The sequence below is a fragment of the Spea bombifrons genome, chromosome 1 (genome assembly GCF_027358695.1).
Source record: "Spea bombifrons isolate aSpeBom1 chromosome 1, aSpeBom1.2.pri, whole genome shotgun sequence".
In the NCBI taxonomy this organism is placed as follows: Eukaryota; Metazoa; Chordata; class Amphibia; order Anura; family Pelobatidae; genus Spea; species Spea bombifrons.
Window position 1 is genome coordinate 47,008,480 of NC_071087.1, and position 16,607 is coordinate 47,025,086.

At 37.1% G+C, this 16,607-nt stretch overlaps 1 protein-coding gene across 2 annotated transcripts in view; it reads right to left on the bottom strand.

The window, feature by feature from the left end:
* Positions 1-10,522: 10,522 nt before the first annotated feature.
* TET2 (tet methylcytosine dioxygenase 2) overlaps positions 10,523-16,607 on the bottom strand; it is a 42,830-nt gene continuing 36,745 nt past the window's right edge. For both annotated transcript variants that reach the window (XM_053461533.1, XM_053461534.1), the window contains exons 7-10: positions 15,897-15,986; positions 15,388-15,525; positions 14,585-14,942; positions 10,523-12,599 (exon numbers count right to left, since the gene is read on the bottom strand). In XM_053461533.1, the coding sequence (XP_053317508.1) occupies positions 11,233-12,599; positions 14,585-14,942; positions 15,388-15,525; positions 15,897-15,986 (1,953 nt within the window). In that variant the 3' untranslated portion in view covers positions 10,523-11,232. The remainder of the gene's footprint in view (positions 12,600-14,584; positions 14,943-15,387; positions 15,526-15,896; positions 15,987-16,607) is intronic.

The following is a 16,607-nucleotide window of genomic DNA, read 5'->3' on the forward strand; positions in this document are numbered from 1 at the left end:
AAAAAATGTACACCTTATAGTATGGTCCCTGGTGCTGGGAAAGTATGGAAAATCTATATAAATTAGGTATTTCTGAAATCAGGACACCTGAATTGATAAACTTGGAGGGGATTTTCCATCACTTTACCTAATTTTGTGAGGATTCAGAGGGAAAATGTTAAAAAAAATAAAAAAAAAATCTAATTTTCTCTCGTTTTTACTAAATTTCTTATTCTAAATTTTCAGCTAATCATCCAACTATGGTTTTAAAAGAAAGCTCTATCTCTCCTTGAAAAAACAATATATCGTTTACATGGGTACACTCTTCACAGGAAAAGAGAATAATCTCTGAGCCGACATAGCGCAAAAATGGCAAAATTGCTCCGGGCTTTGAGGTACCAACAACCCCTGGGATTGAAGGGGTTAAGACAAGTCTCAATCAATTGTATTCATATGGACAGGTGAAATATACCCCCCCCATGTCTAGAGAGGCAAATATACTATATCACTGCAAAATATGCAATTTCATATTCTTATACCATTCACATACCATTATACACATGTCCTGTATGATAAACAGAATCTGCGACTCTTCTGCACTTTCGAAACAACACCTTTCATTCTCCAAAGAAGAGTACTTGTACCTGTTTGGACCAATTTATCACCTCAGGAACATACCTATGCACCATTACGGTCTCCTACCAACATCATATTACTGGATAGCAGGTATCCACCAACAACACATAGCCCATCATCTGTGCTTAAAATGCCTGCAAATTAATGATATTTAGGTGAAACAGGCAGCATGGTGCGTGTGAATCTTGGCCCTGGAGGTAAGCAGCTTCACAAAGCATGATAAACAGCTGATGTTGCTTTTAAAAAAGGTATAACGCAGGCTTAACCAGATTCCCGAAACATGGCTGCAGTCCAGCTTCCCGCAGGAATGCAGCTATTGTACCACCTGTCATGGCCAGAACCATCATCCAGCAGCTATAAGTGGCAGCTGGGCCAAGGATACACACTGCACACCAAACAAAGCAAAGGGTAGGGCCATGCATTGAAGTCCTGTGTTACTCTTTAAGGCAAAGTAGAGGTTGAAGTGCAGGGCCAATATAAAGAGCTCTCCAGTACGCTGTTCATTAACAGAAATGTACAAAGAACAAGAGGTCACCCTCTGAGACTGGAAGAGAGAAGATTTCATACGCAACAAAGGAAGGCATTCTTTACAGTAAGGGCAATGAAAGTAAATAATCCACTGCCAAGAGAGGTGGTGCTATCAAATAAAAAGGATGCCTTTAAAAAGGGTCTGGAACTTTCAAGGCTATATATAATAAACCAGATTGCCTTTTGACGTACTTTTCATGTGTGGCATGTGTATATGGGATAACTGGAGTACTGGAAGAAGGGGTCTAAGGAAGAACCAGACATATATTCCTTTTTTGTCCGCCTAGGAGGAATAATTTATTGTCAAACAGGCTTTCTTCATGGGGGTAGATTTTCTAAAATAATGGTGCCATCAATTACCCCCAATTGCCAAGATCAGGAATGTCTCTCCCCAGCAGGAAAAGCATATGTTTATTCATAAACTGTAAGAATTGTCACCCCAATGATACCCAAATGATCAGTAATGCAAACATGAAGATTAGCCATGAGTTTGTAAGGTTTCAAGAGAACACGCACAACCGTTATGTCCTGTGTCAATCCTCTGTTTATAGAGGTATTGAATGCCATTTCTCACTTCCTTTTGTTACCAAGGAGTACAGGCTAAGCATGCAGGGCATGGCTCCTAACATTACTGGCAAAGCCACATATCTCTGCTCAGCACAGGTAAGATGAGGTTCACTGCAGGACAAGGTGAATCAGAGGTACCTACGATAAATATCAACCTGTCAGTACGTTTGATGATAAGTGCACGAGCATTACTGCGTCCGTTATTGCAGCGTAACACTCATCATACCCAGAACAGTAAGTGTAGATAGTAGTGTAGATGATGAAGATGGGAATTCATTTTAAGCTCTCTAAAACATTTGTCGCATATAGAAAATCAGACAACTGATGTAGATCATGCAGGATTAGTGGCACTGAAAAAAGAATGGAATTCAACAGTATGTCTAATATAATGGTCGAGTTCAGCAAATTATGAATTGATAATGACTTACAATTCTGATAAAGACATTTAATGAGGTTGAATACCTTTTATTTCTTCAATGTGACAAGATGGTGAGTTGCAAGACGCGTGTGAAAACATGGTGAGTTGTGGGAAAGCACGGGGTGAATTACATATGTCTCATGTTGTAATAGAGCTACAAAATTTGCTGGTGGTCTATAAAGTGTAATGCAAAAGTTTAAAATTGCAGTCTGACTCACCTGCACCCCGCTTACCTCAAAATTATGTCACTCTGAGGAAACCCTCTATGGCACCTAAATACAGGTTGCAGCTATTTTACAGTTAAATCAATTATCCTGATCTTATGAAAGTGATAGAATTCATACCAATAAAGTGTTGCATATTGATAAAACGTAATCTCTAGAAACATATTTAACGCTCTTTAATCAGTAAGGTGCTAATGAAGACTGTGCTGTATTTTATATGTGTCCTGTGTTCTGCGGATGAAGACGAATCATTGCTATTATCGTGAGGTAGAAGTGTCTAACAGTAACAACAGCTCAGCCAAGAAGTAGTAGACCACGCACTCTCACATAGCGGGGCTGCTCAGTCCTGAAGTGTGTAAAAATCACCTGTCCTCACTACAGAGTTCCAAATTGTCCTCTGGAAGCAACACCATGCACCATGTGTCAGGTGCTTCACTGAATGTGTTGGGTGTAGCTGGGCAGCTACACAGAGATCACTATGAACAAAGCCAAGCATTGGCTGGAGTGGGGTAAAGCATACTGCCACTCGACTCTGGAGCAGTGTAAATGTGTTCTCTGGAGAGATGAATCACTCTTCACTGTCTAGAAGTCTGACAGAAGAATCTGGGTTTGGTGCTGAGCTCCTTCAGGAAGAATTGGAATGCTCATTGCGAGCCAGGTCTTTGTATCCAACATCAATACCTGACCTCCCATCCAGGGTTGAATGAAACACGGAGCATATGGAGCAATTGCTCCTGGGCCCTAGAATGGTAAGGGACCCTTAGACACCTATCCTGTAGTAGACATCCTTGATTTGTAGAAGGCTGAGCTACTCCATTGCTATCATGAACTATGCTGCCTGTGAGATCTGGATTAATACGACGGACTGTCAGACATTAGCAAAGAGTTCAGTTCAGTTCAGAGTCAGCTCATCTCCTGGTGTCCATCTATTTCATTTGATTGTGGACCCAGGCTGTGCAGGAGCTTGTATCCTGCTGGTGAGAGGACTACAGCCCCCAGACAGCAAGGCAGTGTCCTCAAGTGCAATTACTGGTCAGTTTACAGGAGCTTTACAAATACTATGCAATGGACAGGCCTTATATTAGATGGGGCATAATGTGAAAACATGAAGGAATGTAAAGGAATCTGCAATAAATTGTTTTGTTTTATTTTACATTATGTTTTATGTGTGCCCTTTTTGAATAAGAGCTCTGGCACCTCTGTAACCTGGCCTTGCTCACATCGGAACGGTATAGGACAAACGTCAGAGAAAATGAAATAAACTGGTCACACAGAAAGGATTATGAAAGACAATATGGCAACAAGACCAAAGGTGAAATATGCATTAACTAAGCAAGGTGTATTAATGTGTGGACAGAAGGCATGATGTATTTGTAGGTAGAAGGTCATTAGGTAGCCATAATAAGTAGGGAAGGGCAATTTTATCATATTTTCAATAACTTCAATAACAACATTAATAAAAGGAATGGAACATGAAGAAAGGTTAATGAATTTAAATCTGTTAAATTTAGAAAAACGGTGCCTCAGAGGGGATATGATAGCATTATATAAATATATTCGGGGCCAATACAAACCATTGTGTGGAAATCTGTTGGACTATGCATAGGACACGTGGTCATGCGTTCAGACTGGAAGAAAGGAGATTTAGTCATAAAGGAAAGGGTTTTTTACAGTAAGGACAATAAGGATGTGGAATTCTCTGCCTGCAGAGGTAGTTTTATTAGAGTCTGTACAGACGTTTAAACACCAACTGGATGAATACTTCGAAAAACATAATATTCAGGGATATAATATTTAAATTATGGGGAAACAGCTTATTGATCCAAGGAGAAATCCGACTGCCATTCTGGGGTTAAGAAGGAATTTTTTCCCCTAGTTTGTGCAAAATTGGAAAGGGCCACAATTGGTTTTTTGGCCTTCTTTTGGATCAACAGCAAGAAATAAACAGATATGGGAAAGGCTGAACTTGATGGACATGTCTTTTCAGCCTATGTAACTTCATAATAAGGCAGAATCTAAATATGAGAGAAATGTGAGAGGCAAATCAAAGAGATTATGTCCCCTAAAAGGGGTGGGTGAGAAAAAGCTCAGAAAAAAGGTCAACTAAAAGAAATGCTTTTTTTTACTGACAGCTTAGTGTAGTTTCACAGGAAACCACTAAAGGACATGAGTCATGCACTTATGGCTATTTTAGTAGGAAGGCAAGGTAGGACTTAAAAGAAATTACACAACATAGGCCTAAATAAAAAAAAACTCTGTCAGACTTGAAATGCATTAAATAAATATATTTTTTATTAAAAACACCCACATCTCAGCATTATCGGGAATGATATAATAAACAGTTTTCAAATAGCCTGCGTTCATTACATTACAATACTTACAGTATTTATAACCATCCTCAGATTTTATACACATACCAACATTTTGTGGAAAACCCAAAAACCCTGTTGAGGGCCAGGGGCATACCCAACATATTTGCTTTGCAGTGTGTTGTGTGTCCCCTGGAACTCACAGGGTTAAAAAAAAATCTCCTAGAAAGAAAGCAGAGAAAATGCACACACACACACACAGAAAAAAAAAGTCATTACTATTAGTGTCAAACCTTCCTGTACAAGTTAACCATTAGCTTTAGAAGTGAACCACACGCACACATTGTGGTGCATCCATCAAGATGAAAAGGTTCATTCAAGTATAGCTGACACCACCCGAAGCATTTCAAGTATGGCTATAGTCAACCTGGTAAATCCTATACAAGCTATTTCATGTCTGTTTTCTATCACGTGTAGATATGTACAGCAAAATTACAGATTTTATATACACATTTTTTTTTTAAGTGAATCTTTCTTTTTAACCTTTTTTTTAAAATTTCTTACAAGCAGTTTGGCAAATGATGGTGCATGGTGTCTACAATAAAATAAATCGTAAAATCAAAATATATTTATATACGTATATAAAAAATAGAAAAAAACGGTCATGCAAATTTTATTAAATTGCAAGAAAAACTACTGTGAATTTTGAAGACGTGGCACCCAAAGAGCGTTGCTAATCACTACATTCAAGCTTGCCTGCAATGAGGCAAATTTATTTATGGTCTCTATAGCTAAATAAAAGTGACCTAAGCTGTTTGAGAATACATTAGTTAAGTGTTTCAGTTCTGTGAGTTTTTTTTTTTAAAATAATTAAAAAATACATATTTAAAAAGTTTTATAGTGTGCACATGCCCAATATTCATAAAAAATGCACATATACATATATTGATGTGTGACTGCTATATTTAAAAAAAGCCTCTATGTAATCTGGATAACATGAGTTGGATTTTCTTTGTGTTTTTTTGTTTTTATCAGAAACCCAACAAATTTTAATTATTGCACAGAGTGACTTTTAAATAATAAAAGGGTTTAGATTTTGCTTAATGAGGGATGGCCTATTATACGCATATCAAGTTCATAAAAAGAAGAGATACGCAATGGGGTACATTTCAGCAAATATCGGTGGCTCTGGTTTTATGTAGCATTCACAGGAATATTCCAGGTGGATAAGAACGTCACTGGTTTAGCACTTCTTGAGCTAGATTCCATTGCCAAAGATAACTCTATTGCAAGTCACTGAGTAGCAATCTCCTGTTAGACTGCAATGGGAAAGTGTGGGATGAAAAAGAACAGATAAAAGGTACCACTGTTTTAACCGTATTTTTCCAACAGAGTCTATAGGAGGAATGGTATTTAATAACTTAATTTATTTATCTCTGGCAATTGAATCAAACCCATTATCCCCAGTTTATGGAAATGACGATTCAAAACAGTAACAGTGGTAACCAGCGGGAAATACATTTCCATCTGCTCAATGTAGTTGCTGTTTGAACATTGACGTTCGTCTAGCATACATGCAATTGGCTACTGCTACTCCAACAGACTTAATGGGAACTCACCTCCCGCTGACTTGAAAGGGAGTGCTGCAGAGAATGCGCAGGAAGTATACTTAAGTATGCTTCCTGCTTACACTTCCTGGTAGAGGCAGGCAGTATGAGGATGAAAATAAGATAACAGTCTCCATTTACTAAAAAAAAATTAGAAAGAAAGAAAGCTTGCACTGATTTCTGTGCAATAAAATTAATTTAAGTGTTTAATGGGATAACTAAATATCTCAGGTGACAGATTTTGGGGGGGGGGGAGATTACCGCTATTATGTGTTCCAGGGCAATGACATTTAATGTCTGTTAAATGCAATAGCACACCATAGTTTACAAGCCCTGTAAGACTATCAGTTGCCAAACCCTTGCTTTAAAACTGTCCCTTTAATTTAGCTCAGTGCATTAAATTTATGTTACTTAACACAAACGTACTTTACATATTTACAGTAAAAATAAAAAGCTAGCAAATACAAAATTAGCTTTTAGTTACATCAATTAAACACAAGTAAAATCAAAAACAGGGTTCAATAGAGCATTATCCCTAAAATTAAGCAAAAAAAAAATTAAAACGCACACACACAGAAAATGCATTAGACTACGACAGTCTCACAGAAACGCATGTGATATATTGGCGGAAAGGAACGCAAACTGCAATATCCCTGAATTTTTAGAAGAAAAGATTAAAGTTCAAGTTATACTTGTTAAGATATCAAGTATTAAGTAAAGATGTCACCTATAGTCTTTGTTTTATCTATTTCTTGAGCCATGTCTATGTTGTTAGGGAATTTGAGATTAGCAAAAGCAACACTTTCACTTAACTTCTAAATGTCCTATTGCCAATCTAGTGCTGAGGTATATGACAAGTAGAGACATCACTCACACCCGCGATGCTTCTTTAAGTCACATTATAAGAATCGGTAACAGGTTGCGTAGCACCATCATTTTACAAGCTTAATTATCTCCAATTTCATTTTCTTTTGTTACTTAAAGGAAAAAAATACAGTACTGCAGAAAACAAAAGCCATTTAAAAATAGGTTTACTATACAAGTACAAATTAAATTATTTAGTTTTTCTTCTACAAATTCATGATTCTAAAATTACGTAACAAGACAGCTGCCTTATTTGTCGTGTTAGCGAGTGGAGTTCTACACTGATTCTTCTGTCCTCCCACAACGAGGATGAGGTGTGCAGATTAGGCTGTTGGCGTTCGAGACGCAGGGCTTATGCCACATCTTTCATCTACAAAATGTATATATTAAAAAGAAATAGGTGAGGCTTTAACATGACCCTACGTTGCCTGCATTAGAACTGAACCCCAGGCATCAAGCACTGATGTGTTTTATAGCTTCACACATGGTACAAGCTTTAAGTTTGTGAGATGAGCACCACACATTTCATTTACTCCCTGTATGCTACTCTTCACTGACTGAGGACAGAGACCATAAGCAGAACAAGTATCTTTAAAAAACATAGATCTCGGGACAGAGTGTTGCCAAAGTACTATTATGACTCAAATACTTGTTGGCCAAAACCTAGAAAAGAACGACTAGAATGCATGGATTTTTATTTTAGAGGCTAAACATAAGCCTTTCAAGGCAGTACTTTGTTGCAAGCCTTCTGTTGGAAATACCGTAATTACTAATTTTTTAAATACTTTTTAGTATTAATCTATAGTCCAATATGATTGTTGTAGAAGCATCAAATGCATCTTGTTTACTTAAAATAGTGCAACTAAAGGGAATTTACCATGGAAAAAAAATCATCTTGGAAATTTAGGTATAAACAATATTTTTTTTTAATCATTATAATTTTTATATTTTTAATTTTTAGGTAGTTCCATAGGCCTGGCGGCCTAGACATTTACTTGAACTGTTTGTCGAGAAAACATTTGGGAAGTTTCTCGTACATCAATGTAAAATCAAAATGAAAAGTGCAACTAAGTCATATCGTGTTAGCAAATTGTTCTGCTATAGTCTGTCTGGACCTTTGAACAGTGACAGCGTTAAGGCATTTGCTATCAATCAAGAAACTCCAACGTCCACTTTTCTATGTGTAGCCCCAAGCCAAGAGTTGAACACAACTACTACGTGTAAAAATGTATTTTCTTTGTATGTAAACTGTATCACCATGTATAAATTACTTAAAAGAAAAGCTTTGGTAGACAATTTGTGCTGAAAAAAGTAAAAAAAAAAATACATAAAACAATCTCTTTTTCCATGATACACAGTCAAAGATGTTTATCAACTCAGCGATCACTGCTCAAGACAATTCCTGGTTTAATTAGAATTGCTCTATCACACTATGCAACAACAGAAATGGTTGCTCTACCATGGAAAATAAAAAAAAACACCATTTAAAGTTCTCAGTTAAAATAAAGATGACTCGCTGTATAAATGGACCTCTCATTCACAAAAGTGGACGAGAGCCTCTACAGGTAAGTAGTAATCTTTTAGCTATATTTTATATGAGTAATAGAATTTTCTCCATTGTCCATTATTGTCTAGTAACATATATAAATGGATGCTTATCCTCCCAAAGAACCACAGTGTCATTTTAATGATAGGTGTACCTTTACCCATACATTTAAACATCGGCAAAATGTGTATATTGTTCATCAGTAACATAACTCCCCATATAATCACCTAATGAAGAACCAAAACCTAATATGCTATAATATAACTATGATGGTCCAGGACAGTTTTGGGAAGTAAAAAAATAATAATTTTTGATGAATTTGTTTAACAGCACAGCCCAAAGTAACACAACAGAAAGAAGTGTAAATATCAATAACTTAGTTAGGTATTCACTCGAGTAGAACATGAAAAGATGTAAGAATTCATTGCTGCCTCTCCTGTCACTTGGAGAAATGTTTGTTAAAAGATTCAAAAATGTGTGAATCCAAGCTTTTAGATCCATGTTTAAAGAACGCAAGGTGAGAGTCCACCCTGTGACTAGGAAGTTCCACCATAGAGACCTTATCATAAAAATAGAGGGGGGGCATTTGAAAATGTGCGCTTTGACACTTTCATAATGAAATATAGCATTTAAAAATACCCCTTTAAATTTGGTATGCCCAAAGCCGACCCAAAAGGTATTTTTAATAATGTCAATTTTTGTTCTACTTGTATTTTTCCCGAGTAGCCGTGTGATACAAGTAGGGGGGCATTAACTGGTTTAAAACCCACAAATTCACCTTCTTGATAAATATTTCCTTTGCAAGTTACAGCACCCAAGGAAGGATTTTGTCTAGAAGGAATAGCACCTTTTTAAATGTATCAAATGGGAATGTAACAATTTGAAGAATCAAGCACACCAACTATTGCGCATTGTTGAAACATGGTTACAACAAGGCAACAGCTGCAGAAATTCTCCATGTTACTTCTGTGACAGGATTTATTAGAGGATCAGCTGTCACGTAGACAGTGTTTTGGACAAGCGAGTAGAATGGAAATATTGTACTACCAGAACTGTAAGCAAATGCATAGATCAAGGGGAAAGGGGGATTTTAACGGGTTAGCCTTCCACATATGATGCCTTCACATTTGGCCTCAAATAGATGTCACGACGGTGGAAAGGACCAACCTATTAATATACTCTTTGCCTTTTCATCTATAATTCTATGATCGCACGATATGTATGTGGGGATTTTAAAATATTATAAAAAGGAACAGCAATGACAATAAACAGATAGGACTGTTACTTTTAGCAGGTAGTTCAGGAGTTGCTTTATATGGCATAATTCACCATACTTTTTATTATATACACATGGATATGTAAATGTGTATATATGTGTATACACACAAAGAGGGCCTACAAAATAATACAAAGTATTGCCCACTAAGCTTAGTGTAACGCCAATTGTAAGAAAGATGCCTCACATTTAAAAAAAAATATTAGAATAACTTAAATGAATCATATTCGTAAATGTAACAATCCTTCCTTTACAATCAGAAAATATTTTAGAGACTTTTTTTTTTGTTTTCATTCCTCAGCAATAAGGAATATATTTATTAGGTATTTCTCCGACTAAAACATATAGCTTGAACGCTATTAACGTGTGTTTTTTTTTTTTTTATTGTGTGATATTTTGTGCATGTCTATACACATACAAACACATATGTACATATAAATAGGAGGGCAGGTTGGTTCAATGTCATCCTCTCTTTTCAGCTATTGGCATGAACACTTATCTTTATGGTGAAAGGGAAACCATGTAAATAGAACAGAATGGATACAAAACAAGCATTTATAAATTGTCATTTAAAAACGAGAAGAGCTTTTTTTAATATTTTTTTTTTAAAAAAAAATCTTTGAATTCATGTACACTGATTAAAATTATTTGTGTAATTCAAGGCATAAAATAATTTAGATTTATAAGGACACACTTGATAGCACCAATCTTTAAAAGAATGTCCAAACATTTTCAGTGTAATTTAAATGTTTTGTTTTTCTCTCTACAATGATCTGTGCATAAAAGCTACTTAAATACATTGGAGGTCAATATTAAACCACATACATTACAATTCCAGTATTATTTAGCACATTAGGAATTCAGCACCAGATGGTATTTTTAAGATTCCTGATGTCAAAACACTACAGTAAGTTCAGCTCTGGCTCCTAGCTAGACATTATTTGTTTTTGTTTTTTTTCTATAAAAGTGGTCACAGATGTATACTGGTACAAGGAGGATACAAAAAATACTTTTATATTTCATCCAGTAAAACCTGTCTCGTATCATTTGAACACCTTTGCATAGGATGATTAGATCTTCTTCCTCATCATGTTCTGCAACCATTTGTAAGTCAGAAAGAATTAAAAAAATGATAGTAAAGACACCTCTTGCTTTGCTGGTAAATTAGGCAAATGCTTTCACCTCTTTCTCACACTGTGAATGATCCACACAACCACATTGCCAAGCCCTGTAAGAAAATGCTGCACCGCTCTGATGTAAATGAGGTAAACCAGCAGACTACATGTATCTGTTGTAAGGTCCTGTAACCCGTGTTAAGGCGTAGGGGGATGTAGCAACGAGAGAATCTGTGGTTATTGACATTGTTCTCTGCGTGAGGGATTTGATGAAACGAAGATAGGTTGGTTCTGCAGTTTCTTGTGCCAGCTCAATGGGCTCTCGCTTTGCTTTCTTGTTGTTAGATTTTGGAGCCACATAGTCTGGGCCGTATTTTTCACACTCTTCTTCCTTTTCTCTGGCCTTACCTGCCATCTTTGCCTCCCATAACGCCAGCCCATGTTTCGGCTCATTCATGCTTTTGTGTTGGTAGAAAACAAGGGATATTCTGGTAGGGTGATTCCTATTGGGATTTTTCAATGGTGTTGTCGCATGAAGCTCACGCTTTGCACATTCGATTAGGATTGAACCATGAGTTGGGGCCACTGCTACACCTCCTATGTCAGGATCGAGAAAACTTTGCTCACTGTCTGACCAAACTTCCTCGTTCTCCTCTGGTACTGGAGCTGAGGCCTGTGTCATCTTTTCTTGAACGTTAGCACCATTAGTTCTGCTGAGGCCTCCAACAGTAGTCCTGTCATGGTTAAGACCTGGAAGCATTTCAGATATCCCGTTGGATACATGTGAGTGTATTTCACTGTTTTTACCATGAGGATGCAGAGAGCCTGCTCTGCCACCTAAAGTACTTGAAGACTCATGAGCACGATAGGAGTGTGGAAGAGGATACTCGCCATTTTTGTTCATAGATGAGTAATCTGGATTAGTTAGGCCAGATTTGGATTTATAGGCACCATCCATTAAGTGATTATCTGCTGAATGCAAAGGGTAGGGGTTGTAAGACCCCATATGGTGAGAATTTGGTTTATGATTATAGCCACTAAAATCACCAACCTGCATGCTTTCATTTCCGTAATTCAAGTACTTGTGGCCATACGTTTGGCTGTTTGCAAACCTCTGCTGGTATAATGAATGGACTGGAGGCAAATTTAATTTAGTCATAGGGTCTTGGTTCTTAAATTTACAGAAATCCATAGATGGTGGGTGTGGAGAATATGGGCTGATATATGATGAGCGGTTGTCTAAGGGAGCATTTCCATTACATGGATAAGGGGGGCATGGTTTACCTTGAGTTAAGGATCCTTGGTAGGGATTCATAAGGTTAGAGGCACAGTTGGAGGGGGCATGGAAAACATCTGCAAAGTTAGATCCAGGATATGGAGATGCTGCATTCTGATATGGGTCAGGCAGATTTTGAATTCTTGCATAAGGATTTGTTTGATCTGATGCCGGGTAAGAACGTATGGGGTGGGTATGATTAACATTAGTAACGGAGCCATGGTTCACACCAGGTCCTGAAATCCGTAAAATATCTGGAAATAAAAACAAAACAAGGAGAACACCATTAAAGCTTTTTATACTTTACTGGAAAACATACTTATAACATAAGAAAAATGTATATCCTAATAAACCACTATGATAAAACATACCCCACCTGGTACTCCTTGAACCCATTTTCACTTCATTTCTATTCATGTACATATCCTTGAGACGCTATAGTTGTAGGTCTTCTATATTTGCAATTACCCTTCACTTTGAAGGCTAAAGTACTAAAATATTATGCCTTTTGGTCTTACCTCAGTTAAGGCAACTGCCAGGACTACATTACTGGAAGAACGGGACCTTTGCATCAATAACGGGCTCCTTCAGAAAATTAAATTAGTAAGTAATGTGGTGTTCCATTTCCTCCAATGAATATAGTACTTATAACCGCATTCAGCACTAGGCCTGCAATCATTGTTACTTCTGAATCTCCAAAGTCCATAAATAATTATATCATCGTTTGAGGCACTGCCCATTAACATTTCCAATGGCATATTTTTCCGGGTCAGTCATGAGCCACAATGAGAATGCTCTGACATGTTGCTACAACAGCCGAAAATACTTCTTATTTTTCCTGGTGTGCTTTAAAACCTTTATAACAACTTTAGTAAAGACTAAAATGACACATTATTATTATTATCAATAAGATTATATTAGCATGGGGGAACACCACCTTAAACAGGAATAAGCAATTACCAGGTGAGGTAGGTATGTATATCAATATACGTTGTGCATATTTTCGAGACACTGTCCAATATTAGGAATATATTCTGGACAATAAATGTGAATGCAGCACTGTGCCAAAAAAACAAATATCCAAATGGCTGTCACCAAAGTGATCTGTGACCTTAACAACTGTCATGTTCGTGAAAAATATTGTGCAGCCCCATAATTATTTGTGCAGTTATCAAGGACTTACCCACTGTGCACTTCACAACAATCTATGAATAAAACAGACATTTTTTGCACCATTATAAAACCTGCAATCATTCCCAATGAGCACCTTGAATAATATAAATTATAGTTCTTCTCAGTAGGTCTTTTAACCCCGTAAGTGTTATTTTGCACCTACAAGAACACAGCCTTTTTTTGTGTTCTCATTTAGTGCAATTTTTCCAGGTTAAGTATTTTTTGCTCAAAACCATATAACATAATACTTAGTAATTAGTAATGAATAATAAAAAATGAGGCAAAAATTGAATCCTATTCATTTTTTAATACTGTTGGCCTGGTAGACAACAAAGTTTTTTTTATTTTAGATTTCTGCTGGAAAGGATACACATATTTTCAACTCATTTTATTTTTTGAATTTCTGTATAATCGTATTGCTTTTTATTATTATTTTATGTTTAAAATGTTTTTTTTTTTTTTAAATCATAGGGCAGTGTGACATCGCTAGAGATCTTTTACATGAAATTATACAGTAAGCAGCATGTGTAACCAGCCAGAGGCAGTTCATCAGGGACACCAGCACTATTAGACAATCTGCCAGCGGAGAGCCCTCTCTCTGAAATCCTGAGTGCAACTGGCACTGTCACTCATGGCATACCGCGTACATCACTGGTAATAGGGCTCTCGCTGCAAAGGGGTTGGTATAGCTATGTAATCGTCATGCTTTCTTTTTTCATGAAAACACTATGCATGCTCCTTGAAGGAAGGGTATGTTCCTTTTCACTGGGATTTAAGTTAATCCTCACTGGCATGCTCATTGTGACAAATTGCCAATAGCAGTTATAGGATGACTTGCACCTTACTGTTTTGAAGTCTCCGTCTGCATATCAATGAGGTCACTAAAATGAACTATTGGTGGCCTTACTGAAAGGTAACACTCATTCTGTTAACACATGCACCAAAACAAAAAATAAGTTGTCCAACAAAACAGAAATCTCCCAAACCTACTGTGGGTTGTTTAAAACATGTTTTTACCATTTCCCTTTCTCAAACTAACTGGTGACCATATGTCATCAAAATTTACCTGCCAGCTGTTTCTCATGGGTGGCCGATTCCTGCTGCGCATTCTTGTAGCGTGATGGTTTCTCCTTTTCATGCTTGCCTGTGCCATTTTCCAAAGCAGCAGACAGTTTTTCTGCTGCAGCTTTTTTGGCTTCTAACTTTTTTTGGCGACACGTCTTCACCGGTTCTGCCAGCATCCTTACTTGTCTGCGGAAGTGAGACAGAACCTGGATAGCACCGGTCCTTTTCTTTTCCTCTTGAGCTGTCCTACTTCCAAATTCATCCACATCAGAGACCTTGTATAGAGGTAAGACATGCAGTTGCTCATCTTGTGGCACTTTGTCGATATTACGATTGTCTTCTCTGGTTAAAGTGCAAACCTAGGTAGAAAAAATAAACATAATAATTATGTTTAATTAGATAAATGTTTTATTCTTAATATTATCATCAAGACAAGATTGTGATAAAAAGGATGTATAGCAAACAGTAAACCTCACCTACTATTATTAACCATGCAATTAAGCTGAACACATCTCAGCAAATCAGCGTCCACACTGGCTTGGCTAGGGTTGGATTCAAGGAAAGGTTTCCCATTCATTTCAATGGGAGAACTTCCCTGCAGCTGATTGGCTGCTTCTGGCAGCCAATTAGTGCGTGAATCATAGGACCACTCTGCACTGATGTGATTATTATATTAAAAAGATGCATTGTTATTGGTTAGTAAATGGGTAGACTTTCCTAATAACAATAGATTGGTTTTCATTTCACTGTCTCTGCCGCTACTCAATGAGTTAAAATATAGTTATTCAGAACACAGATACTGACCAGTGTGCTGCCATTCTGCATATTGTGCAAATCTCTGTGGGAATGTGCGCAAAAATCTAGGCAGGCAGTGACTCCCGAGAAAGGGCGACCTTCCTTCGTACCAAGACGGCAGTCGGGAGCTCTGTGTTCATGCTCGATCTATACAGTAGGAAAATAATAAATGCCATTAATGTTGTACGTCACATACTAATAAGCATACTTTTACATTCTGAAAACATCTGATATCATGGTTACTTCCAGGTGCATGAATGAAACATGGAACATGGATAAGTTGACAACTCCCAAATAATTGAATTTATTCAAAAAAATATGCACAGCACACAGTATCCAGTAACGTCCACTGAGCTCACGCTGAATTCAATAGCACCTTGGCTGTTTAGTGAAACGTTTGGCTGCTGTGCATTTCCCAAGACTTGAACAACTTGTCAAAACTCATTATGAGACTTGGAGGAAGTGATTGACCCAAGTAAGTTCCTCTTCCACAAGAAGGACCATGTTGGCAAACTCACCTGATTATGGTAGGCATCAGGTGCGAGTTTCTTGTAGATTGGAGCCATCAAGGTTGACAAGTGCTGCAGATTGGCTTCCAGCTTCTCTTCCTTTGGTAATATAAAAGAAAATGTGATCAAATTAACATTTTGCAGTCCAGGAGTTCCAAATACTCCACAATGAGGTCGCTAGACAATGTAAATGTGCTAACAAAAACATAATTCCTATACATAAATTATTTAACAACCTGCGGGCTATATTCAGGCATTTATTGCCCCCAAAAACTGGACCATTGATAACAAGAAATCTTTGTTTATTTGTACGCTTTCTTGCACTCTCTACCAATCAGCTGCCTTTACGTGGACCACTTTTTGATTTGTTGTAAAATTATTCTTTTGTTATTCAGGCAGATACAAATGGCAAGCAGTAGAGGACACTACAATCACAGTTTTATTTTGATCTGATTTTTATTATACAGGTCTACACAATCTCTAATAATAAATTGTGATTTTTGGGCAGATTAATATGCTGCATTATTTACAAGGAATAATCGATGTGTTAAGTTGCTAAGAAGTCTTCTTATGCTAAACACCTAAAACACTTTTTTTAGCTAAGGTAACGAGTATGTACACATTGAAAAGCAAGCCATGAAAAGCAAGCCTGTCCGACATACAAATAATGGAACCCCCCCTCAAATATGTTCCCATTAGCTGTTATATAGTGTAGGGCTG